Below are 26,161 nucleotides of genomic sequence, written 5' to 3' on the forward strand. Positions count from 1 at the left end.
AAACAATTATATATATATATATATATATAAAATAAGATTAATCTCCCCTTTACCCTCTTTTCTCACTTCTCCCTCCCAGAGTAATCAAGGTTGTAACTTGGTATGTATTCATTCACACGTTTCTTCCTAAGAATCACTTCCAATATTACTTTGTCATACAGGTGTTTGCTTCATGTTGTTCTTCCAAAAATTGCTGAAATGCCGGAATCTGAAGATAAGTGAGTTATTCCAACAAAAATGATGTATTCTCCATTAGATAAATTATAGTAACTTACAATATAAATCGTATATTAAGAGATACTTCGTGTAGTGGGTAAGATCAGTACAGGTTTTGGGGCCAGTCTTCCTGGGTTCATATCCTGGCTCTGCTACTTATCAGATGTGTAACCTTGAGCAAGTTTCTTAACGTCTGTGGCCTTCAGTTTCCCCATCCGTAAAGTGGGAAAAATAATAATACCTATGTCATTGAGTTGCTGTGATGACTCAGTGAGTTAAAACATCTAAAAGGCAAAAGACTTATGTGATCTGCAGAGAAACCAGAGTATAAGTTAATACATGTAAAACATTTAGAGTGTCAGGAACTTAATAAGCCCTCAATAATGTTATCTATGATAGAATTATGATATTGCATCTGTTCCCCCTTTCTTACAGATGACTCAAATATAGACATATCTTTTACTTTCCCACAGAACATATAACCTGGATGGCTTGTTGGTTATGATTCTCTATCAGGTCATCTGAGAGTATTCAAATATATTTCTGTGCACAATATCTTTGACGTAAGATATTAAAACTTAACAATTCGTTGAAGACTTTGGTCACCAATTTTTCATTCACAAAACTCACTACCTCCTGATTATTTGAAAGAAAACTCTACTCAGAGTGTTGATTAGGGATAACTTTCAGAGAAATATCACCCATCTCTGCATTCTCTTCTTAGACAAGAAGTCTGTAATAGTTCCTTCTACTTCACCAGAGGCAATATATTTTTTCAAATAAATTCTTTTGGAAATATCTTTGACTGAGATAACATAGGACAGATATTTATAACTGTCATTTTCATAATGCAAATTTTACCCAATTACATATTATAAGTTTTGCCTTTTCTTTATAGGCTTCATAAATCCATTAGAAGGGAATTCAAACAAACTTAAACAAAACAAAAGATGAAGCAAGTGGAATTTTGTATAATGACCAAATATTTGCTGATACTAAGGAATTATTAACTTTTAAACATGATAATTGTAGTGTGGTTGGTTTTTTAAAAGATTGCTTATCTCTTACAGACACATCTTGAAATATGTATGGATGAAATAATATGATGTCTGGAATTTGCTTCAAAATAATATGGGAGAGGAAGAAGTGGGTGGAGGTATCACGGAGATAAGATTGATGATGAGTTAATAATTATTGAAGCTGTGTGATAGGTACATGAGGATTCATTATGCTTGTCTGTTAACATTTGGACATCTTTGAAGTTTTCAACAATAAGAAGTTTTTTAAAAAAGGACTAAACCATGATAGCTACTAGATTGTAAGAGTGCCTTGAGGGCTGGGACTATATTTGTATTTATCTTTGCATCACTGAAACCTAGGGCAGTATCTGACACATAATTGCCACTCAATTTATTTAAATGACTGAATATTAGTTATTTATAATATCTCCAGCACTGGACTTAAAGGTGCTTCATATTCCTCATAATTGTGGCATACAGTCAAACCACACACATTAAAACCAACTGGGAAATGGGGTAAGGGAGGGAATCCTGTTTGAATTAATGAGAAATTACAAAACACTTTTAAATATATACCTTCATTGTTTTCAAGTAAATGTAGTGATAGAGAATATCCTCTAGCAATGTTTTCAGGTAGAGGTTAGAACCTGATTTAACAAATAGATTAGACTAACTTGTAAAAACAAAATATAAGCGCCTAATTCAATGAGAGGGCTCAAGAGAATTGAATTATAAGTTCAACTATTTCAATAACTTTTGGTTTACCGTAGGCAATGGCAACTTCTTTAACTTCTCTAAGCTTTATTTTCCTCATCTGTAAAATTTTGAAAACTGGACTGGATAATTTTTATAGGCCTTTTCTGTTCCAAAATTCCTGTGGTTATAAATGAGCAGTGTCTACCTAAGTACTAACAACTCATATGCTAAATTTTTTAAAAGCAGTTTTTCTCTAAATAGATTATACATTCCTTTCTATGTCTTCATTCTTATTTGTACTGTATATTTTTATTAATGGACCCTTCCTAGATTATTTGATATGGAGTCACCGAATTAAATAGTAAAGAAATCAACTTTAGCTCAGCTGAAATTCAAATTAATAAAATTTACTCTAAGAAGTTACTTTATATAAACCAGACTTCCAAGATTCATCCCTGAAAATTCTGCTACTTTTCCTGACCACAGTCTTTATATGTTAGACCCCTACTGATAAGGCCAGTCTTATAGTATGTTCTACCCTTCATCCTGTAAACTTCTTTAGTGGAGTTTGCCAATGCTTCCATATTCATTCCTTTGTCTGCTTTAAGTTTTTACTTCACTTTATTTTTTAAGTTTAATAATTTATTTTTATTTATATATATATATATATTTTATTTTGAGATGGAGTTTCGCTCTTTCGCCCAGGCTGGAGTACAGTGGCGTGATCTTGGCTCACTGCAACCTCCACCTTCTGGTTTCAAGTGATTCTTCTGCCCCAGCCTCCTGAGTAGCTGAGACTATAGGCGTCCACCACACCTGGCTAATTTTTGTATTTCTAGTAGAGATGGGGTTTCACCATGTTGGCCAGGCTGATCTCAAACTCCTGACTTCGTGATCCTCCCACCTCAGCCTCCCAAAGTGCTGGGATTACAGGTGTGAGCCACTGTGCCTGGCCCTAATATTTTATTTTTTTAGTTAAATTTTAGGTTCACAAAAAAACTAACAGGAGGCACAGAGATTCCCATATGTCCCCTCTCCCCACCACATGCATAGCCTCCTCCATTCCCCACCAGAGTGGTACAGTTATTACAATTGATGAAGCTACATTGACATACCATAATCACCTGAAGTCCGTAATTTATATTAGGGTTCACTCTTGATGTTGTACGTTCTATGGGTTTGAACAAAGGTATAATGGCATGTGTGTATCATTACAATATCATACAGAGTATTTTCACTGCCCTAAAAATTCTCTGTGCTCCACCTATTCATTCCTCCTTCCTCAACCCTTTACTGTCTCCATAGTTTCGTTTTTTCCAGAATGTCATACAGTTGGAATCATACAATATGTAGCCTTTTCACATTGGCTTCTTTCACTTAGTAATATGCATTTTAGGTTCCTCCATGTATTTTTGTGTCTTGATAGCACTGAATGATATTGTATTGTATGAATGTATCACATTTTATTTATACATTCACCTCCTGAAGGGCACCTTGATTTCTTCGAAGTTTTGGCAATTGTGAATAAAGTTTCTGTAAACATTCATGTGCAGGTAACTTTTTAGCTCCTTTGGTAAATATTAATACCAAGGAGCATGATTGCTGGGTCATATGGTAAGACTATGTATGTTTGGTTTGTGAGAAACTGGTAGACTCTCTTCCAAAGTGGCTGTACCCTTTTGCATTCCTTCCTGCCAGCAAGGAATAAGAGTCCCTGTTGCTGTGTGTCCTCACCAGCATTTGATGTCGTCAGTGTTTGCGATTTTGGCTATTCTGATAGGTATGCAGTGGTAACTCATTGTTTTATTTTGCATTTTTCTGATGATGTATGATTTGGAGCATCTTTTTTATGTGTATTTGTCATCGTATATCTTCTTTGGTAAGATTTCTGTTAAGGTCTTTGGCCTATTCTTTTCTCCCAAGGGTTTTAGGACCCTTGTGCCAGCAACCTCAGACCAAATACACTTCTAATTATACCACAGTATAATACCACAGTGTAAAGATCCCTGGTGTTTGACCACAGATCCCAAATACAACAAAAGGATCATAACGGTTAAAAGATACTGGCACATGGCTGGGCGCGGTGGCTCACGCCTGTAATCCCAGCACTTTGGGAGGCCAAGGTGGGCAGATCATGAGGTCAGGAGATTGAGACCATCCTGGCTAACACAGTGAAACCCCGTCTCTACTAAAAATGCAAAAAATTAGCTGAGCATGATGGTGAGCGCCTGTAGTCCCAGCTGCTCGGGAGGCTGAGGCAGGAGAATGGCATGAACCCAGGAGGCGGAGCTTGCAGTGAGCCCAGATTGCGCCAGTGTACTCCAGCCTGGGTGACAGAGTGAGACTCCATCTCAGAAAAAAAAAAAAAAAAAGATACTGGCACAATACTGGAGTCCCATTCAGTCATTAATAATTTGTCCAGTCCATCATTACATCATGAAATTGTTTCCCAGGGCAAGGCCACTGAGATTTCCAGGCTTCTGTTTGGTCAGATTCCAAAAGCAGGAGTGGTCTTCACAATATATGGCTTCACCTTTTCAGGCATCTGGTATAATTGAACTAAGAGACAATATCGTCTTTTGCTTTGAGACTCTTTCGAGGTACTGATGTAATATTGGATTTCCCTTACTACATAACCCATTTGTTCATTTCTTACTCTCATCTACTATTCCTCCTTTTTTCTATTTATAACCAAACTTTTCCACATTTGAAAGAATATTAGGTGCTAGTCCAGATTACAGGCAGCACTACTAATCTAGTGAATGCCTCCTGCTCAGTCCATTCTCATTTATATAAGGTAGGGTTTTATAGATACAGAATTAGTGGACTATCTTGACCATTAAGCAATACAAATGCATTTACTCTTAATCCCAATTTTGCTAGATAGGGTAAAGACACAACCTGCCCCCATGAGGCCCTTAGGAATTCTGACATAAAGATTTAAAAATATAGTTAGGTTTCTTGCTTAGGAATCAGCCCTGTTTCCAACATTTGTAGTTGCAGCCATGGTCTTGCTCATGTTTCATCAGGTAGGAAACACAAAGTTGAGGTGATATGAGGAGGAAAGAAAGAAAGAAAGAAAATATTGTCATCATACCACTGTCCTACACCCTTGGGAAGAATTGCAGTCATACTAGCATCCTTCCCCAACTCCTCTTCCTCAGACTCAGCAGAAAAACAGAGGAGTCTATCTAGTGGGGACACTTCCTTAGCCCCATCCCCCAATATTGAGTGTGAGCTTATGGAGGCATGTAAGCCTATCCTTCATTCCTGTGTCTGCCCCCATTTTAGACAACCAATGTTTCAATTGCTTGTTCCGACTTCCCTTTCTAACTATTATTCTAAGGAGGATATAGCTCTGCCCGTTGTTGGACATTATGGGTTGTAAAGTGTGTTTCTTGGTCTGAAAAAAATGTGACTCAGCAGCCCAAATTGGTGCAGTATATTCTCTTCCAGTTCTTTTATTACATTCTGAGCATTTGCATCTACCACTGCGTAAGCAAAGGCCAATCCAGAGTTAGTGTCTATTCCTGTTGAAACTCATACCCTGGGGCTATCAGCATCAGTCTGACTTGCTAGCTGTGTTCAAGGCCTTCCCCCTGAGGAATCTGTCACATAGCCACCTTAAGTCTCTGTCTCTTTTGTTGGAAAACAGGACAGTTATTGGCATTTTGTGCTTCAGAGGGTACCAGAGGAATATGTCCAGGTTCAACTTCAGAGGGTACAAGAGGAATATGTCTAGGTTCCACCCATCTCTGTATTGCTGAGTCCCCAGATGCCCACTAATTTCATGGACCCAGGGGGCCGCCTCAAGGGAGCACACAGGGATATCCACTTGTTGATTCTCATCACCTTCCAAAGGGGATTCTTCTGATGGATATCAATATGTTCTACATTAATGCACCCCTCAGATTTCCATAGTGATTTTTCATAGAGTCATACACCATACAAACATCCTGTTAATGGGCCAGTTTTCCATTTCCCTTCTGTAAGACTACATGGCCAGGTCATTGGCCACTGCCAATGAGTCAGTCAAAACCCAAACCTAGGGGCTTTTACCACTGTTCAGTTCTTTCACTGCTGGGAAAATGGCATGCAGTTCAGCCTGCTAAGATGATTTGTTTTTACCTTCCTTGATCAGATGGTAGCCTTCCAAACAGAATATTGTTTGTTCACCTTGGAACTGCCATCCATAAATTAAGCAGCTCCTTGTCAATCAGTTAAGAACTGTTTATAGGGCACTGTCCCAATGACAATAGAATCCAGCAGCTCTTCATGCATTTCCAAAGTCAGTCCTAGGGGAAATGAGACTCTCTGCTCATGAGTACCTCCTCCTTGCATTCACAGGTAGCATGATCATGTATAAACCACTTCCATTTTATTATGTAGTTTTTCTGGGCACTGCCCTCCCCGTTAGAGTGTTTTTCTAATATCACCCAAGGCATTATGGGTGTTTCAGGTTTCAGGATTATTTTCCTCCACCATCCTTCCCATCCTTCCAAGTTGCCAATGTCTATTTTATCCCTTTCTGTGTCCATGTATACACATTATTTAGCTCCCACTTACACTTGAGAAGATGCGGCATCTGACTTTCTGCTTCTGAGTTATTTCACTTAAGATAATGGCCTCCAGTTCTATCCATGCTTCTGGAAAATACATGATTTCATTCCTTTTATGGCTGCGTAGTATCTCCTTCACTTATTCTTCTTTTGATGCTTGTCCTCTCTTTATGTAGATCTGAGTTTCTGACCTATATCATTTTCCTTCTCTCTAAATAACTTCTTTTAACATTTCTTACAACGAAATCTACTGGCAACAAATTCCTTCAACTTTCTTTGTCAGAGAGGTTTTTTTTTCTTTTAATTTAATTTTTAATTTTTTCTGGGTACATAGTAGATGTATATATTTATGGGCTACTTGCAATATTTTGATACAAGCATACAATGTGTAATAATCACTTCAGGGTACATGGGGTATCCATCACCTCAAACATTTATTAATTATACACTTTTAGTTATTTTTAAATGTACAATTAAATTACTTTTTACTATAGTCATCTTGTTGTGCTAGAAAATACTAGGTCTTTTACAGTCTTCCTAACTATTTCTTTGTACCCATTAACCATCCTCCCTTCCTTCTACCCCCCACAACCCTTCCCAGCCTCTGGTAGCCATCGTTCTACTCTCTATCTCCATGAGTTAAATTGTTTTAACTTTTGGCTCACACAAATAGGTGAGAACATGTGAAGTTTGTCTTTCTGTGCCTGGCTTATTTCATTTAGCATAATGACCTCCAGTTCCATCCAAATTGTTGAAAATGACAGGATCTCAAGTCTTTTCTATGGCTGAATAGTCCCCCATTGTGTATATGTACCACATTTTCTTTATCCATTCATCTGTTGATGGACACTCAGATTCCTTCTGAATCTTGGCCATTGTGAATAGTGCTGCAACAAACATGGGAGTGCACATATCTAGTTGATATACTAACTATCTCTTCCTTCCTTCTGTCCGGTCTTCCTTTTAGTGAAGGTGATTTTCTCTGGTAGTATGATTTAACTTCTTTATTTTATTTTTTTGTGTATCTGTTTTATGTATTTTTTTATTTGAGGTTATCATGAGGCTTGCAAATAATATCTTATACCCCATTATTTTAATCTGATGACTTAACACTGCTTGCGTAAACAAATTAACTACTAACAAGCAAAAGAAAAAACTAATACAAATTCTACAGTTTAACTTCTTCCCCTCACTTTTTAACTTTTTGTTGTTTCTATTTATATCTTATACTGTCTGTCTTGAAAAGTTGTTATATTTATTGTTTTTTGGTTGGTTCATCTTTTAGTTTTTTCTATTTAAGGGTAGTTTACACACTATACTTACAGTGCTATAATATTGTGTTTTTTTCTGTGTATTTGTATATTACTAGTGAGTTTTGTACCTTCAGATGATTTTTTTCTTGCTCATCAACATCCTTTCATTTCTGATTAAAGTACACCCTTTAACATTTCTTTTAGGGCAGGTCTTGTGTTGATGAATTTCTCAGCTTTTGTTTGTCTGGGAAAGCCTTTAATTTTCCTACATGTTTAAAGGATATTTTTGCCAGATATACTACTCTAGGGTAAAAGTTTCTTTCCTTCAACACTTTGAATACGTCATGCCATTGTCTCCCTGCCATAAGGTTTCCACGAAAAAGTTTGCTGCCAAGCATATTGCAACGCCATTGTATGTAGTTTCTTTTCTGTTGCTTTTAGGATTCTTTCTTTATCCTGAACCTTTGAGAGTTTGATAATTAAATGTCTTAAGGTAGTCTTCTTTGGGTTAGATCTGCTTGGTGTTCTATAACTTTCTTGTACTTGGATATTGATATCTTTCTCTAGATTTCTTTAGTTTTCTGTTATTATCCCTTTAAGAAACTTTCTACCCATGTCTCTTTCTCTGCCTCTACTTCAAGGCCATTAACTCTTACATTTGCTCTTTAAAAACTGTCTTCTAGATCTTGTAGCTGTGCATCATTTTAAAATTCTTTTTTCTTTTTTCCTCTCACTGTGTATTTTCAAATAGTGTGTCTTTGAGTTCACTGATTATTTCTTCTGCCTGATTAGTTCTACTATTTAGAAACTCTGACATATTCTTCAATTGCATTTTTCAACTCCAGAATTTCTGCTTGATTCTTAATTATTTCAATTTCTTTGTTAAATTTATGTGATAGAGTTCTGAATTTCTTCTCTGTTATTTTGAATTTGAATTTCCTCAAAACAGCTATTTTGAATTCTCTATCTGAATGGTCACATATCTCTGTTTCTCCAGAACTGGTCCCTGGTGTCTTATTTAGTTCGTTTGGTGACGTCATGTTTTCCTGGATGGTCTTGATGCTTGTGGGTGTTCATCAGTATCTGGGAATTGAATAATTAGTATTATTGTAGTCTTTGCATTCTGGACTTATTTGCACCTGTCCTTCTTGGGAGGGCTTTCGTGGTATTCAGAAGTACTTGGGTGCTGTGATCTAAGCTGTATCTGCATTAGGGGACACCACAAGCCCAGTAATGCTATGGTTCTTGTAAACTCATAGAGGTACTACCTTGGTGGTCTTGAATAAGATCTGGAAGAATTCTCTAGATTACCAAGCAGAAACTCTTGTTCTCTTCCCTTACTGTCCCCCAAACAAATGGAGTCTCTCTCTCTCTCTCTCTCTCCCTCTCCTGAACTGTCTGGTATTGGGGGTATGTTGATACAAGTACCCCTACGGCCATTACCACTAGGACTGCACTGGGTCAGACTTGAAGCCAATGCAGCCCTGGTTCTCACCCAAGGCCCACTGTAACCACTTACCTGACTACCACCTATGTTGTTGGTTCAAGGTCCTAGGGCTCTGCAATCAGTAGGTGGTGAAACCAGCTAGGCCTGTGTCTTCTTCAGGGCAGCAAGTTCCCCCAGGCCCCAGGTGAGTCCAGAGAAGCTGTCCAGGAGCCAGGGACTGGAGTCAAAAACCTTAGAAGTCTACCTCAGATGTTCTGTTCTACTGTGGCTGAGCTGGTTGTCAAACCATGAGACACAGCCCTTCCCACTCTTCCCTCCCACTTCCACAGGCCCATGGGGAGTACTGCCAGCCTACCGCTGATGTTCACTTAAAGCCTAAGGGATTCTTCAGTCACCTTGTGGTAAATGCTGCCACCTTGTGGTAAATGCTGCCAGGCCTTATTTCACCTTTCAGGGCAGTGGGGTCCCCTCTGGCCCAGGGCAGGTGCAGAAATACCACCTAAGAGCCAAGGCCTAGAATTGGGGATCCTAAGATCTCGCTTGATGCTCTACCCTACTGTAGCTGAGCTGGTACCTAAGGCATAAGACAAAGTCCTCTTTACTTTTCCCTCTGCTTTTCTCAAGCAGAAGGAGTCTCTCACAATACCCACCATGGCTGGGAATGTCGTGGGTCTCACCTGAAGCCCCCACATCTCAGAGTTTCACCCAAAGCCCACAGTGTACTACTTGGGATCACTGCTGATTATTCACGGCCCAAGGGCTCTTCAGTCAACAGGTGATGGATACTTCCAGGTCCTTCCCTTCAAGGCAGTGGGTTCCCTTCTGGCCCAGGGTGTGCATCAAAATGTCATCCAGGAGCTACAACCTGGAATGGGGGTCTCATGCCTCTGCCTAGTGCCCTGTCCTACTGTGGATGACCTGATATCCAAGATGCAAGACTAAGTCTTCCTTACTCTTCCCTCTCTTCTCTTCAAGCAGAAGGAAGGGGTCTCCTTTGGAGCCACAAGCTGTGCTACCCAGGGTTGGGGAGGGGTGGAACAAGCAAAGCACCTCCTTAGCTACCCCAGCTGGTGTCTCAGTAAGTTGCATGCCCCCAAGTCCATTGGTTCTGAGCCCAGCTCAGCACTAAGACTTGCAGTCTTTGTGGCCTAGACTGTGTTTCAAGTTTATTTAGAGCCCCAGAGCACTTTAGCCCATGATGACGAGGCTTGCTGGAACTCAGATTCCAACGATTGGGATGGGAGATTCCCCCCTTGCTACAGCTGGTCCAAATGCTCCCTCTGTTAGCGGAAGTTGGCTGTGTTTAGCCCAGTTTTCCTTCCTGCTGTGACAGGGCAGCACTAAGTTCAATGCAAAGTCTGATAGTCTCTGCATTCTCTCTCTCAAGTGCACAGATTTCTCTGCACCAGGCAGCTGCTGGGGGATAGAGAAGGGGTGGCATTGGTGATTAAAGACTGTCTTTCTTACTCTCTTCAGTTCCTCTTTCAACAATGTGAAGTTAGAACCAGGTAATGTGAGTGCTCACCTGATTTTTGGTTCTTATGAGAGTCCTTTTTTGTGTGTAGACAGTGGTTAAATGTGGTGTTCCTGCAGTGGGGGAGGATGATGGGTGGGCCTTCTGTTCCATAATCTTGCTCTACCCCTGTGTCTGAGTCTTTATTTTCCTTCACTTTTGAAGTATAATTTCACAAGGTACAAAATTCTGGGTTAGTGGGATTTTCTCTCAACATTTAAATAATTTGCTTCAGTCTCTTCTTGTTTGTGTGGTTTCTGAGCAGAAGTGGAATGTAATTCTTACCTTTGTTCCTCTTTAGGTAAAGTATTTTTTTCCTCAGACTTTTTTCAGAATTTTGTCTGTATATTTTATTTTCTGTATTTCATTTAATTCTTCATTTCATTTCAAAATAATATTTCATTTTATTTTGAAAATGAAATGTCTAGATGTCATTTTTTTGTCATTTGTCCTGTTTGATGTTCTGAGCTTCCTGAATCTGTGATTTTATATATATGACATTAATTTCGGAAAATTCTCAGTCATATTATTTCAAGTACTGCTTCTGTTCCATTACCTATTCTTCTCCTTCTGGTATTCCCATTACACATATGTTACACCTTTTGTAGTTGTCTCACAGTCCTTGGATATTCTGTTCTATTTTTTTTTAGTCTTTGTTCTCTTTGCTTTTCAGTTTGGGAGGTTTCTGTTTATATACCCTCAAGCTCAGAGACTTTTTTCCCTTAGCTTTGTTCAATCTACTAATAAGACCATCAAAGGTTTTCTCATTTCTGTTACAGTGTTTTTGATCACTAGTATTCTTTTTTGGTTCTTAGAATTTCCATCTCTCTGATTACTTTGCTGATCTGCCCTTGCATGCTGTCTGCTTTATCCATTAGAGCCCTTACAATAATTATCATAATCATGATCAATTATCATAGTTGTCTTAAATTCCCAGTCTGATAATTCCAACGTTCCTGCTATGTCTAGTTCTAATGCTTGCGCTGTGTCTTTAAATTGTATTTTCTGCCTTTTAGTATGCCTTCTAATTTTTTCTTAAAAGCTGCACATGATGTACCAGGTATAAAGAACTACTATAAATAGGCCTTTAACAATGTGGTGGTGAATTATGGGGAGAGGGGAAGCATTATTATTATTATTATTATTATTGTTATTGAGATGGTGTCTCTTTCTGTCACCCAGGCTGGAGTGCAGTGGCATGATCATGGCTCACTATAGCCTTGACCCCCACCCAGGCCCAAGTGATCCTCACACCTCAGCCTCCAGAGTAGCTAGAACTTCAGGCATGTGCAACCACACCTGGCTGATTTTTACATTTCTGTGGAAATGTGGTCTCACTATGTTGCCCAGACTAGTCTCAAACTCCTGGATTCAAGCAATCCTCCTGCCTTGGCATCCAAAATGCTGGGATTACAGGCATGAGCCACTGCACCTGGCTGGGAAACATTCTTTAGTCCTATGGTTAGGTCTTGGTCTTTTAGTAAGCCTATACTTCTGGACTGTGAACTTCACAAGTGCTTCTCAGGTTTTTTTCTCCCCCATTTAGTGGGACAGGATGGCTAGAGTGGACTGAATTTGAGTATTTCGCTTCTCCGAGATCAGTTAGGCTCTGATATACCCTAGAAGGTCAGGCTGTAGTTAAGCAGCTTCTCTTGAGGGCAAGACTTGTTAAGAACAGGGTGCTCTGGCATGTTTTAAAGTGTTTTGTTTCCTCTGCCCCCTGCAAGATGCATATATATAAAAAAAAAAAAAAAGAGAGAGAGAGATTTTTACAGTATTCTCTGAGTAGCTAACCAAGCTCCTGGAGGCAAAACTCACAAAACTGTGGAGGCCCCCCTATGACTGGGTCCTCCTGAGTCTTTTAATTCAGACTTGTCCACACTGAGCCTCCAGTGATTTGTCAGTTACGCTTCAGGTTCTCCTCTCCAGCATTGGGTATCATGGTAGTTTCCACTTTTGAATCTCTGCTCTAGTAAGCTGTGACTCCCTATCTTTGCCTGTCTCTCCAATCTTTGTGGCAGTGGTTTTCCCTTTTTCCTCTCCTCTCTTATAGGTCCAAGAAGAGTTACTAATTTTTCAGTGTGTTCATCGTTTTACTTGTTAAGAGATGCTGGCAACTCCCAAGCTCCTTACATGCACAACTAGAAACCGGAAGTTCTCTGTTAAACTTTATATGCTTAAAGAAGCTTGACAGAGGGGTCAAGAAACCTGGGTCTACTCTTTTCTTCATCTGTAAAATGATGTGTCTGTACAAGATAAGTTGTTTTTTAAACCGCATTCCTCAGAACCCTGGAAATTTTGTGGCACTGCCTCAGGGACTTCCAGGAAGGTGAAGCTCCAAGCCTCCACCCACTCCTCATTCAACCACAGCAGCTCAACTTTTATCTTTTATATTTTCTTGTATATTAGACTTTTATACAATTTTATTTGAAATAAGGATTCTAGTTCCCCCTCTTCAAAAAAGCTTATAAATCACAGAGATCACCACCTTCTCTCAAGTATTATGACCCTACAATATAAAACCTTGACAGTCATTGAAATCCTTTCCTGAGGGTATATGAAGAAGTAGAAGAGAGAAAAAAATATGAGAGCACTGGGAATGAGTAACTGTATCCTACAGTGGGGAAGAAGATTGTTGAAATGGTAGATTGGAGTCCTGAGCAAAGAACTTCACAATTTTGCATTTTCTTAGTTCAATTCTCAGGCACAAATGGTGTCCCTTTTTAGTTACGTTTTATAGTAAAGATTTGGAACAGTTGGAAAATATTCTTTTCTTTATTTTTAGGAAGAAAGAAATGGATCGACTTTTGACTTGCCTGAATAGAGGTAAATATCTCCCTGGTTATATTCTTCATCTTGCCTCTCTTCTCTGTTGAATTCTCCAAGTACACTGAGCACCCTGACTTTCACCTTATGTTTGAGTTAAGCTTCATGCTCCTTATTAATGTTTGCCACAGGAATCTATTTTGGTTTCTTCATTCACAAGCAGAGAAAAGTGTGTCATCATTAGCATTCATCTCCAAATGTGATTTCAGTTCTGTTTTAATTCCTATTTGTTTTAAGGACATTTCCCTCCCTCCCTTTCTTCCTTCCCTCCCTCCCTCTCCTCCCTCCCTCTCTCTCTCTTCCTTCCTTCCTTCCTTCCTTCCTTCCTTCCTTCCTTCCTTCCTTCCTTCCTTCCTTCTTTCCCTCCTTTCCCCTTCCCTCCCTCCTTTCCGTTCCTTCTCTCCCTTCTTCCCTTCTCTCACTCCCGGTCCCTCTACCTTTCTTTTCTAGTAGCCACTTGATCCTAACCTAAGAATTGAACAAGTGAAAAAGGATCAAGACAAATAACAATACTCTGAACCCTGCTGTTTCTCTTCATACCCTCTGAATCAAATTCAGGTTGTATATTCTCTTATTTTGAAGCTGTCCACCCAAGTCTGTGCCATCTCCCTTATATACTAATAATTTTTCCGTGTCCACTTTATTCAAGCTAATCTCCTAGTTATATCACATTTCTTTTTCTAACTACATGGTTTTTTACATGGCATCCCTTTTAACAGATCTCCCATTTTTACTGTCCATGTACCTCTTTCCTTATGTCCAAAACACACCAAAAAATTCATATCTTAGAAATTCTATCCTGCTTATTGCGGTAGTTCAATTTTATACCTCAAATACCTGTCAACAAGGTGTTAAACATAGCAAAGTGGTATAGAAACCAAACCCTTCTTTTCAAAAGAGAAAAACTTTGCTGGCTGGCATTCTTATATCTCAGAAGGACATGGGATATGTAAATGCCTTCTGATAGTGATAGCACATTCTGGTTCTGTCCTGAGCTTGCTGGCTAGTAAATATTATGCCAGCATGTTGATACTCTTCTAATTCTCAATCTCCAGTTTAGTCTTTTAAATGATTGTTTCTATTCTTTATTTCCTCACATATAAATCATATCTTTCTACCTTAGGTGGTGAATGATTGCACTAATTAAAATTATAAATCTCTCCAAAGACATGTTTGTTTCCCAGAATTTGAGTTAACAACTTCTTGGAACTTGGTCATGATTTTTGTCATTTTAATTACTTCTGGTATGCACCCACACACACATACACAAAAAAGAACTTTCTAAATTCAAACTCCTGTGAGACTGTTCTTAAAGCAGGATTAAACAACTTTGCTAGAGTGTAAAATAAAACCATCAGTATCAAATTTTCCTGTTTGATGCAGCCTTTGTGAAACTTTCTCAGCCTGTTGGCGAAGAAGACTTAAGTTTGGAGTCAAGAGCTAATGAAGCTCAGTGGTTTCGAAAAATAGGTAAGAAGAAATTCTGTGGCTGTGGGAAACATTGTGGGATGGTGGAATCAGACAGATGTGATTTCAAATTCTGGATCTTTCATTTGTAGCTGCGGGTACAGAGATAATAATCTGTTTTATTACTTACAAAATGGAAATAATTATATATACTTCATGCAGTTATTAAGGGTTTTAAATGAAACAGCATTTGTACTTTGTATCATAGCAGATACTCAATGGACATTAGTTGTGTTCCTTTTCTATAGAAATGGGTCTAAGATTAAACTAATGAACTGTAACTACAGATCCCCAAGGTTGTGCTGCTAAACGTGGTTTAGAATACTTAAATAATTATTATTATTTTTTTTTTGAGACGGAGTCTCACTCTGTCACCCAAGCTGGAGTGCAGTGGCACGATCTTGATCTTGGCTCACTGCAAGCTCCGCCTCTGGGGTTCACACCATTCTCCTGCCTCAGCCTCCTGAGTAGCTGGGACTACAGGCACCCACCACCTCGTCCGGCTAATTTTTTGTACTTTTAGTAGAGACGGGGTTTCACCGTGTTAGCCAGGATGGTCTCGATCTCCTGACCTCGTGATCCGCCTGCCTCGGCCTCCCAAAGTGCTGGGATTACAGGTGTGAGCCACCGCACCCGGCCTGGAATACTTAATTTATTTCTAAGTGTGATTTACCAAAAATGAACTGTATACAACAATATGGATGAATCTTACAAACATAATGTTGAGCAAAAGAAGCCAGATATTGAAGAATACATATTGTGTTGTTCATTTTATTTATAATTTTTAAAATGGGCAAAACTAATATATGGTGTTATAAGTCAGGATAGTGGTTACCCTGGAAAAGGAGTTGGACTTGAAAGTTGTAGGAGCTTCAGGGTTTCTGGTAATGTTCAAGATCTTTCTTGATGTGGGTGCCAGACGCATGGATATGTCCACTTTGTGAAAATTCATCAAGCTGTACAATTATGAGTTGTGTAATATACTTTATAACAACTCTATTTCAATAAAAATGATTTTAAAACTTGTGGAGGCAGTTACTACAGTGATAAGTAAGCATGAGCAATTAAGCAGCAGTGCCACAAAGTGGACCGATTCTACATGAACCTTTCCCTGTGTTATGAGGTTTAATAGGGCTTTAATCCTAGGAGAAAGGGAATGAATACTGCAATCTGACTTCTAAGAAACTGATGCAAATAATGAAAAATAACAAACATCTAAAATATAGACAAGTTTGGTGACTTTAATCTTTTGAAGGTTTGAAAAGGAATGTTTTTACTTTTACTGCATTTTAATTTGGATTTTCCAAGGGGAACGTGATGCTGACTGTTGCCTGACGAGGGCTTTTACTGCTCTTTGGAAGTATGAATCTTTCCAATAATTTTTCTCAACTCTTGATTCTAGTGTACATTGTTCTTTGCTGAATTTTAACTTACTTTCACCACTGAGAGTTGGTGAGCTCTATTCATGTTGATCTTCATTTTTAGATAGATTTGTGTAAACTAAGAATTTTTTTTTGAGACAGAGTCTTGTTGCCAGGCTGGAGTGCAATGGTGCCATCATAGCTCACTGTAACCTCAAATTCCTGGTGTCAGTCTTCTGGGACTATAGTTGTGTGCCACACCTGGCTAGTTTTGTTTTGGTTTGGTTTGGTTTTTAATTTTTTTGTATAGACGGATTCTCTCTCTGTTGCCCAGGCTCGTCCTGAACTCCTGGCCTCTAGCAATCCTCCTGTCTTGGTCTCCCAAAGTTCTGGGATTATAGGAATGAGCCACCAAGCCTGGCCTCAGCTAGGAATTCTTATTGCACGTCCCCAATTTTTAAAAATTCAGCAGTACCTCCCTTGGTCATTGGTCTGGTGTTGAAGATTGGAATTGACGAGAGTCTCTAAATTTACCTGGAAAAATTTTCTTTAAAACCTAAAGGTAATTGTTTAAACCTTGAGAAATCCCTTACCGGTATATTAATATCAAAGGCGTAAGTATCAGAAATTGTAATGGTACAGACTAAATGGTAGATTTTCATAATTTCATATTATTATATTATTTCATGTTAATTTCCAGCTTGGAACTTGGCTGTGCAATGTGACAAAGATCCAGTGACAATGAGAGAGTTTTTCCTACTTTCTTATAAGGTAAGTTTCTTTTAATAAGTATCTCATGTATGGACCACAGCAAGGCTATAACCACTATGGCTATAGTAAAGGGCTAAATATAGACTAGGATTGTCTCTTGATCTAGGAACTTTTAATATATATGTAAGTAGGAATGACCTAAGAAGAATTTGTTCCTTATAGGGTATAGCGTAAGAACGCGGGGCATATCTCTCTATACCAAAATATCAGAAACATTCATCAGGGAGGCTAAAGTTCTACCATTTAGGACTTATTTCTTTGACTTTGAAGGGATCTCAGCCTCCCAAAGTCCTGTATTAAAATGTCAATATCTTTAGGAGGGGAATACTCTAAGTAGTTGTTAATTACCAACACATTATGAAGAATTATGGAAATAAGTCTACAAGAACATAGAATAAGTATCTGGGGACAGCAGGGGCTGAAGAAAGAGATGAGAAACTTAGGCCTCCTTTATAACTTTCCTATAGCAGGTCCTGAGTGTAGTGATTTGTGAGTTTGTTATTTAATTATAAGCATTTTTAAATAGTCGTTGGCCTCCAAGGTAGAGGTTAAATGCCAGAAAGAGGACCAAGTATTGACAGGAGGATAAAAGGAGAAGGGCTAAAGAATATTCTTCATACACATTCAGGAATACACGGTATGATATGTTGAGATCAATTAAATGTTAAGAATTTTAGAGCTAGAAAGAACTATAAAGACAATCTAGCACAACTCCTTCATCTCACATAAGAGTAATCAAAGACCTAAAGAGATTGGGTGTCTTAAAATGCTATTAATTTAATAACAATGATAATTATGATCACTGAATATTTGGGGAGATTAAGAAATAGTCTTTGCAAGTTTAGGCATAACTGCCATTTTAATTAAGTGAAATAAATTGGTTTTAGTTTTGGCATTTGTGATGGGACTTGTAGGATGGGCGTGTAAGAATCCAAATGGCCTAGAGTTTTATTGTAGTAGCTGGGAGTTTTTCCTAAAACTAGACAATGTTAATGGTGAGGTCATGCCTAATGCCTGTCAAGATTTGCCAATGCCTCTTTCAACCATGACAATATACATACTAATTTTGGCTCTATTCAATACAAAGGGGGAAATCTATTTGCCAGGGGAAAAATCACTTAGAAATTACAACATAAACCAAGAAGTAAATCACTAGATAGAAATACAAGGGCAAATGATACTACTTGTCACTGGAAAAGATAGGAATACTATGAAGAAATGAAGCTTTTTATCTCTAGGAAGGTACTAAAAACAATGGAAAATAATATAAAATTGAAAGCATAAATCAGTATTATAATTTATATCATTTCTATGGTGACATGTGCTTTTCCAGCTGAATTTTCTCATTCAAACAGGAAGTTGCTGATTTTCATTCCGATTGTTTGTGTTCACCTGGCAGAATTCTCACTATTCATTGATGTTCTGGTTACTTCTTATCAGATGTCCCAGTTTTGTCCTTCTGATCAAGTAATTCTGATTGCACGGAAAACATGTTTACTGATGGCAGCTGCAGTTGATTTAGAGCAAGGCAGAAAAGCTTCAACAGCTTTTGAACAGGTAATGTGCAACCTTCAAAGAAAAGACAAGAGTTCAGTGTGCTATTTGGTATGTTTGCCTTCCCCGATGCAGTTCTTTTTGATTCTCTTTAGAGAATCCTTTTCTCCACTCCAGCATCATCTTGATTTCAAAAGTTTGTAATGGCTAATTCCTTCCTAAGCAAAGGTTACTTTTGGCATAGCCTCTTCTTTTAAGAAGATTAGATATCTCTTCTTTTAAAATTCCCCTTCCTATGGACCACTCTTTCCAAAAATGTTTTTAAATATCTTTTATCTTTATTGTCTGCCTGTGATTATATACGGGTTTGGACTCCACCTTTGTTTCTTATCACATGTTCTAAGGAAGAACTCATCTATTTCTATAGCTTTGATAGCCATCTGAAATTATTACTTATCTTGTTTTTCTTCTCTCAATTGCATTTGCTTTCTTTTTCCCACATTCTTAAATATCTCATTACCTTAATTTCTACAAGACAGAATTCCTTACCTTTGTCTGAATTCCCCTATCAGATTCTTAAATGTTACCCCTTTCAGGAGCTATCAATATCACCATCTCCCATACACCAGATTATTGGTTTGCTTTTAGCTGTTTACCTTTCTTCTTTCAATCTAAGAAAATTGTCTCTGAATCAGATCAATAGCATTTTTGTATGATTTTTAAGATCTAGATCGCTCTGCTTGGTTTCTCTTACCTGGACAAAGAAAACTTCCTAATTTCCCATACTTGTCACCTTCTCTCCTCTCCAAGAGACATAAACCCCTTGCTGTTTATTCTCTTCCTCCTGCTAATCTCTTATTTCATATTGTTCTTTGGATCTGGAACAAACTCTCACCAGATCTATGCCAACTATTTTGCTTCTTTTCCCTTCCATTGTTGAGTGCAGCTCAAAAAACATTGGTGCACCAGACACTTTTCTAGGTACTGGGGATACAGAGATAAAGAAGCCAAAGTCCTTGCCTCTGAGGAGTAGAGGAGGCCCTCTTTTAAGAAGTGTTTTTATTTTAAAAGAAGATGGGAAAAGACTCTACCCGCCCCAAAGCAAAATGAACAAACAAAAATTCTACTTAACAGACAAAGGTAAATGGAATTTAATTCTCAATAGGGACTTTTGCTTTACTAAAAAATAGTAATAACATCTTATTTTTATATAGTGCTTTTCAATTTCTAAAAGTTTTTCCTTTTTGGTTGGTAATCCTGAGTTTAATTTTTTATCTTAGTGAAAAGAGATCAAATTGATGTGAGGGAAATTTCACAAACTCTTAAGTACAATCATTATTTTGTTTGTTTCTAACTACCATTCTTTTTTATTCTGTGTTCTTTCTCATGTACACCTCTGTGTTTCCTCAGAACTTTCTAATCTAGTAACCTTTCTATAATCTTTTTTCCTTTTGAAAGGATATCTATTGAGATCATTGAAGATGCACTTCTGCCTTTTATCATCTAAGTGTGGTCCCTATGAATCAGACCGTGGTACTCTGTCTCTCTAAAGAATACTTGTTGATTTCTGTTGTATACATCTGCTCCCTGTTCTCTAAACCCTCATAAACGGGAATATTTCCAAATAAGTAACTGATGAAGGAATATAGATGGACTGCGTAGTTTTATCAACATTGCCTCTCATACTTCTGAGTATGAGTTAGGGGAAAGTGAGGGATAGGTAAAAACATATAGTAATTGTAATTTGTCAAGAAACCACATCTTTTCCTAGAGCAGGAGTGGGTAAACTACTGCCAACTGGCCAAATCAGGCCCCTGGGGGATGTAGTTGAAAATAAAGAAAAATATGTAAAAGAGAGTGTATATGGCTAGGAAAGCCTAAAATATTTACAGTCTGGCCTTTTATACAAAAAGTGTCCTGATCCCTATCCTTGATTGTATTTTAACAGACTTATTGAGGCATAATTCACATACCTTACAGTTCACCCACTTAGGTATACAATCTATGGGTTTTTAGAATATTCTCAGAATTGTGCGACTATTGATGCAATCTAATTTTAGAACATTTTATCACCCTAAAAAGAAACCCCTTATCCATTTAGCAGTCACTTCTCATTGCCTGCCACCAGTACTAAGCAACTATCTACTTTCTGTCTGTATAGACTAGCCTGTTACAGATATTTCATATAAATGTCATCATCATCATATTTTATACAAATGTCAAACGTTTTTTGTTCTGTACTCTTTTCTGACTGGCTCCTTTTATAAATGCCTAAATAACATTTTCAAGGTTCTTCGTGTTGTAGCATATATCAATGGCTGAATTATATTCTGTTGTATAAATATATCACTTTTTTTTTTTTTTTTTTGAGACGGAGTCTCGCTCTGTCGCCCAGGCTGAGGTGCAGTGGTGCGATCTCGGCTCACTGCAAGCTCCACCCCCCGGGTTCACGCCATTCTCCTGCCTCAGCCTCCTGAGTAGCTGGGACTACAGGCGCCCACCACCACACCCGGCTAATTTTTTGTATTTTCAGTAGAGACGGGGTTTCACTGTGTTAGCCAGGATGGTCTCGATCTCCTGACCTTGTGATCCGCCCACCTCGGCCTCCCAAAGTGCTGGGATTACAGGCGTGAGCCACCACGCCCAGCCAAATATATCACATTTTAAAAATCCATTCATCCATTGATGGACTTTTGGGTTGTTTCTAATTTTCAGCTCTTGTGAATAATGCCATGATGAACATTTATGTACAAATTTTTGCCTGGAAATATGTTTTCATTTCTTTCAATATGAAATATACCTAGGAGTGGTATAGCTGGGTCATACAGTAACTCTGTTTCATCATTTGAGGAATGCTGGAGTTTTTCAAAGCATCTGCACCATTTTACATTCCCACCAGGACTGAATGAGGATTCCAATTTCTCCACCTCCTTGCCACCACTTGTTATTATATCTTTTTAATTATAGCCATCCTAGTGAGTATAAATTGATACCTCATTGTGGTTTTGATGTGCATTTCTCTGGTGACTAATGATGTTGAGAATCATTTCATGTGCTTATTGGCCATTTGTATATCTTGTTTGGAAAATATCTATTGAAATCTTTTTGCATTTATTTATTTATTTAGAGATGGAGTCTTGTTCTGTCACCCAGGCTGGAGTGCAGTGGCACAATCTCAGCTCACTGCAACCTCTGCCTCCCAGGTTCAAGTGATTGTCCTGCCTCAGCCTCCCAAGTAGCTGGGACTACAGCCACATGCCACTGTGCCCAGCTAATTTTTGTATTTTTGTAGAGACAGGGTTTTGCCATGTTGGCCAGGTTGGTCTCAAACTCCTTACCTCAAGTGATCCACCCACCTCGGCCTCCCAAAGTGCTTCATGCTCATTTTTAATTAGCCTATTTGTCTTTTTACCACTGAGTTGTAATAATTCTTTATATATTCTTTATACTATACTCTTATCAAATACATGATTTGCAATTATTTTCTCCTATTCTGTGGTTTGTCTTTTCCATTTCTTGCTAGTGCCCTTTGAAACACATTTTTTATTTTTATGATATCCATTTTATTTATTTTGTTATAATATCTGAGACCATTTTGTAATCCAAAGTCATGAAGGTTTACCTCGATGTTTTCTTCTAAGATTTTTTATATTTTCAGCTCTTACATGTAGATCTATGATCCATTTTGAGTTAATTTTTGTGTATGGTATGAGGTAGGGGTCCAACTTTATTGTTTTGCATGTGAATATCCGTTTGTCCTAGTACTATTTGTTGAGGACTATTTTTTTTCCCATTGAATTATCTTCGTACCATTGTTGAAAATCACTTGACCATAAATGAGGAGGTTTATTCTCAATTCTATTCCATTGACATCTATGTCTATCCTTGGGGCAATACCACATTGCCTTGATAATTATAGCTTTATGTAGTCAGTTTTGAAATAGGAAGGTGTTAGTCCTCCCTCTTTGTTCTTCTTTTTAAAGATTGTTCTGGCTATTCTAGGTCCCTGGAATGTCCATTAGGACCAACTTGTTGATTTCTGCAAAAAAGCCAGCTGTGATTTTGATAGGGGTTGCCTTGAAACTGTAGATCAGTTTAGGGAGAATATTAAAGCCTCTGATTCATGAACATGGAATATCTTTCCATTTATTTAGGTTTTTCACTTCTTTCAACAATGTTTTGTGGTTTTGAGATTATAAATTTTTCACTACTTTTTGTAGTCTATTCAGATTTTGTGTTTCCTCTTGAGTCAGTTTTAGTAGTTTATCTTTCTAGAAATTTATCCATTACATCTTAAGTTATTGAATTTGTTGATTTACAGTTGTTCATAGTATTCCCTTATAGTCCTCTTTATTTTTGTAAGGTCAGTAGTGATACCTCCTCTTTTATTCCTAATTTTAGTTATTTGTGTCTTCTCTCTTTTTGTTCTTGGTCAGTATAGACAAAAGTGTATTAATTTTGCTCTTTTTGAGAACCAACTTTTGGTTTCATTTTTTCTATTGCATTTCTTGTCTCTGTTTCACTAATTCCCACTGAAATCTTCCTTCTGCTTACTTCCAGTTCAATTTGCTTTTGTTTTTACAGCTTCTTAAGGTAAAACTTGGAGTTACCGATTTGAGATATTTTTTATTTTAATATCAACTTTTGCAGCTATAAATTTCCCTTTAGGGACTGCATTAACTGCATCCCATAAATTTTGGTATGTTGTATTTTTTTCATTCATCTCAAAATATTTTCTAATTTTCATTGTGTTTTCTTATTTAACCCATTTATTATTTAGGAATCTATTGTTTAATTTTCACATATTTGTGAATTTCCCAAATTGTCTTCTCTTGCTGGTTTTTAATTTTATTCCACTGTGGTCAGAGTACATACTTTGTGACTTCAATTATTTTAAATTTATGTGAAGTTTGTGTTATGGCCTCGCATGTGAGCTATACTAGAGAAAGTGCCATGCATGCGTGCTTGAGAAGAATGTACGTTATACTTGGGTTAGTGAAATGTTTTATGGCTAGTAGGTCTCGTAGGTTAATAGTGTTGTTCATGTGTTCTATATCCTTGATGGTTTTCTGCCTACTTATTCTATTCATTACTTGAAGTGGGATATTGAAGTCTCCAACTAATAAAAGTTGAATTGTCTATTTCTTTCTTCAATTCTACCCAGTTTTGCTTTATATTTTTGGGGCTCTGTTGTTAGGTTATATATATTTATAATTGCTATATATTTCCAATGGATTGGCCCTTTTAACATTATAAAATTTTCTTCTTTGTCCCTAGTAATTTTTGTTTGTTTGTTTTAGAGTCTATTTTTGTCTGATATTAGTAGTGTTACCCTAACATTCTTATGGTCAATGTTTCCATAACATAACTTTTTCTATCCTTTCACGATCAACCTATTTATTTGTCTTTGAACCTAATATGTGTTTCTTGTAGACAGAATATAGTTGGATCATCTTTGTTTCAATATGATAATCTTTGCCTTTAATTGGGTTGTTTAATGCAGTCACATTTAATGTTAGTGTTTTTATGGTTGTGTAGCAGGACGAGCCGCAGACAAAACTCCTCAGACACTGAGTTAAAGAAGGAAGGGGTTTATTCGGCCAGAGGCATCAGCAAGACTTCTGTCTCAAGAGCTGAGCCCCCCAAGTGAGCAATTCCTGTCCCTTTTAAGGGCTCACAACTCTAAGGGGGTGCGTGTGAGAGGGTTGTGATTGATTGAGCAAGCAGGGAGTACATGACTGGGGGCTGCATGCACCGGTAATTAGATTGGAACAAAACAAGATAGGGATTTTCATCGTGCGTTTCTATACAATGTCTGTAATCTATAAATAACATAACAGATTAGGTCAGGAGTCGATCTTTAACTACCAGGCCCAGGGTGCGGTGCTGGGCTGTCTGCCTGTGGATTTCATTTCTGCCTTTTAGTTTTTACTTCTTCTTTCTTTGGAGGCAGAAATTGGGCATAAGACAATATGAGGGGTGGTCTCTTCCCTTAGTTGAATTTACTATTGCCACTTTACCTTTCCATTTCTATATATCTCATGTATTTTTTATTCCTGATTTTCTGAACCTTTACTCTTTTCTTTTGCATTAAGTGAATGTTTTCTAATGTAACATTTTTGTTCTTTTAATGAGTTTTACACAATATTTGAGTTATTTTCTTAGTGGTCACTCTGGGGTTTACAATATGGATCTTAATTTATCATAATCTACATCAGATTATAAACCCAATTTCAGTGAGATATAGCAATGCTATTCCTATTAGCTGTGTTCTCTGCTCTTTTTTAATGCTATGTTGTTATACATATTACATCTATATATGCTCCAAACACAACAATACATCTTATAGTATCACTTTATAGAATTTTAAAGAAACTCAGAGAAGAGGCTGGGCGTGGTAGCTCACACCTGTAATCCTAGCACTTTGGGAGGCCGAGGTGGGCAGATCACTTGAGGTCAGGAGTTCAAAGTCAGCCTGGCCAACATGGTGAAACCCCATCTCTACTAAATATACACAAAAAAATTAGCTGGGCATGGTGGCAGGTGCCTATAATCCCAGTTACTCAGGAGGCTAAGGCAGGAGAATCACTTGAATCTGGCAGGCGGAAGTTGCAGTGAGCCGAGATTGTGCCATTGCACTCCAGCCCAGGCAACAAGAGCGAAACTCTGTCTCAAAAAAAAAATAGAAACTTAGAGAAGAAAGTATATATTATGGTTTCTTATATTAAACATGTTACTTACCTTTTATGCTTTTCCTCATTTTTTCCTGTAGATTAGAGTTACTGTATGGTCTCTGGATTAGTCTGTTCTCTCACACACTATGAAGAAATACCTGAGACTGGGTAATTTATAAAGGAAAGAGGTTTAATTGACTCATAGTTCCACATGGCTGGGGAGGCCTCAGGAAACTTAGAATCATGGTGGAAGGCACCTCTTCACAAGATAGCAGGAAAGAGAATGAAAGCCGAGTGAAGTGGGAAGCCCCTTACAGAACCATCAGATCTTGTGAGAATTTACTATCATGAGAATAGCATGGGGAAAACTGCCCCCATGATTCAATTATCTCCCTCCTAGTTCCTCCCACCACACATGAGGATTATGGGAACTACAATTCAAGATGAGGTTTGTGTGGGGACACGGCCAAACCATATCAGTCTCATTTTCTTACTCCAAAACAGCTTTTTTATTGTCAAATACATTTCATTTCTATATGTCAGAGGCCCAACAATACAAATACATATTCACATATATGTCTATATATATTTTTAAAAAAAAACAAGAGAAGAAGAAATATACATTTATATTAATACTATCTTTTATAATTATATAATTAATGTTACCAGTGCTCTTTGTTTTTTCACCTGGATTCAAATTACTGTCTGGCATTACTTGCTTTTCAACCTGAAAGATTGTCTCTTAGCAATGAATTCTCTAAGCTCTTGTTTATCCAGGGACATCTTTATTTCACCTTCTCTAAATAATAGTTTTGCTAGGTATTAGATTACTAGTAGATTTTTATTTTTGTTTGATCACTTTGGA

The 26,161-nt window shown here is 37.7% G+C and overlaps 1 protein-coding gene across 2 annotated transcripts in view; it reads left to right on the forward strand.

Annotated features, from left to right (window-relative positions):
* The window catches only part of TEX11 (testis expressed 11), a 350,946-nt gene that overhangs the window by 268,966 nt on the left and 55,819 nt on the right, over nucleotides 1-26,161 (forward strand). For both annotated transcript variants that reach the window (XM_011943127.1, XM_011943129.1), the window contains 5 exons: nucleotides 162-218; nucleotides 13,489-13,529; nucleotides 14,913-14,999; nucleotides 17,058-17,128; nucleotides 18,569-18,685. In XM_011943127.1, the coding sequence (XP_011798517.1) occupies nucleotides 162-218; nucleotides 13,489-13,529; nucleotides 14,913-14,999; nucleotides 17,058-17,128; nucleotides 18,569-18,685 (373 nt within the window). The remainder of the gene's footprint in view (nucleotides 1-161; nucleotides 219-13,488; nucleotides 13,530-14,912; nucleotides 15,000-17,057; nucleotides 17,129-18,568; nucleotides 18,686-26,161) is intronic.

Source organism: Colobus angolensis, unplaced genomic scaffold, assembly GCF_000951035.1.
Source record: "Colobus angolensis palliatus isolate OR3802 unplaced genomic scaffold, Cang.pa_1.0 Scaffold216, whole genome shotgun sequence".
Lineage (NCBI taxonomy): Eukaryota > Metazoa > Chordata > Mammalia > Primates > Cercopithecidae > Colobus > Colobus angolensis.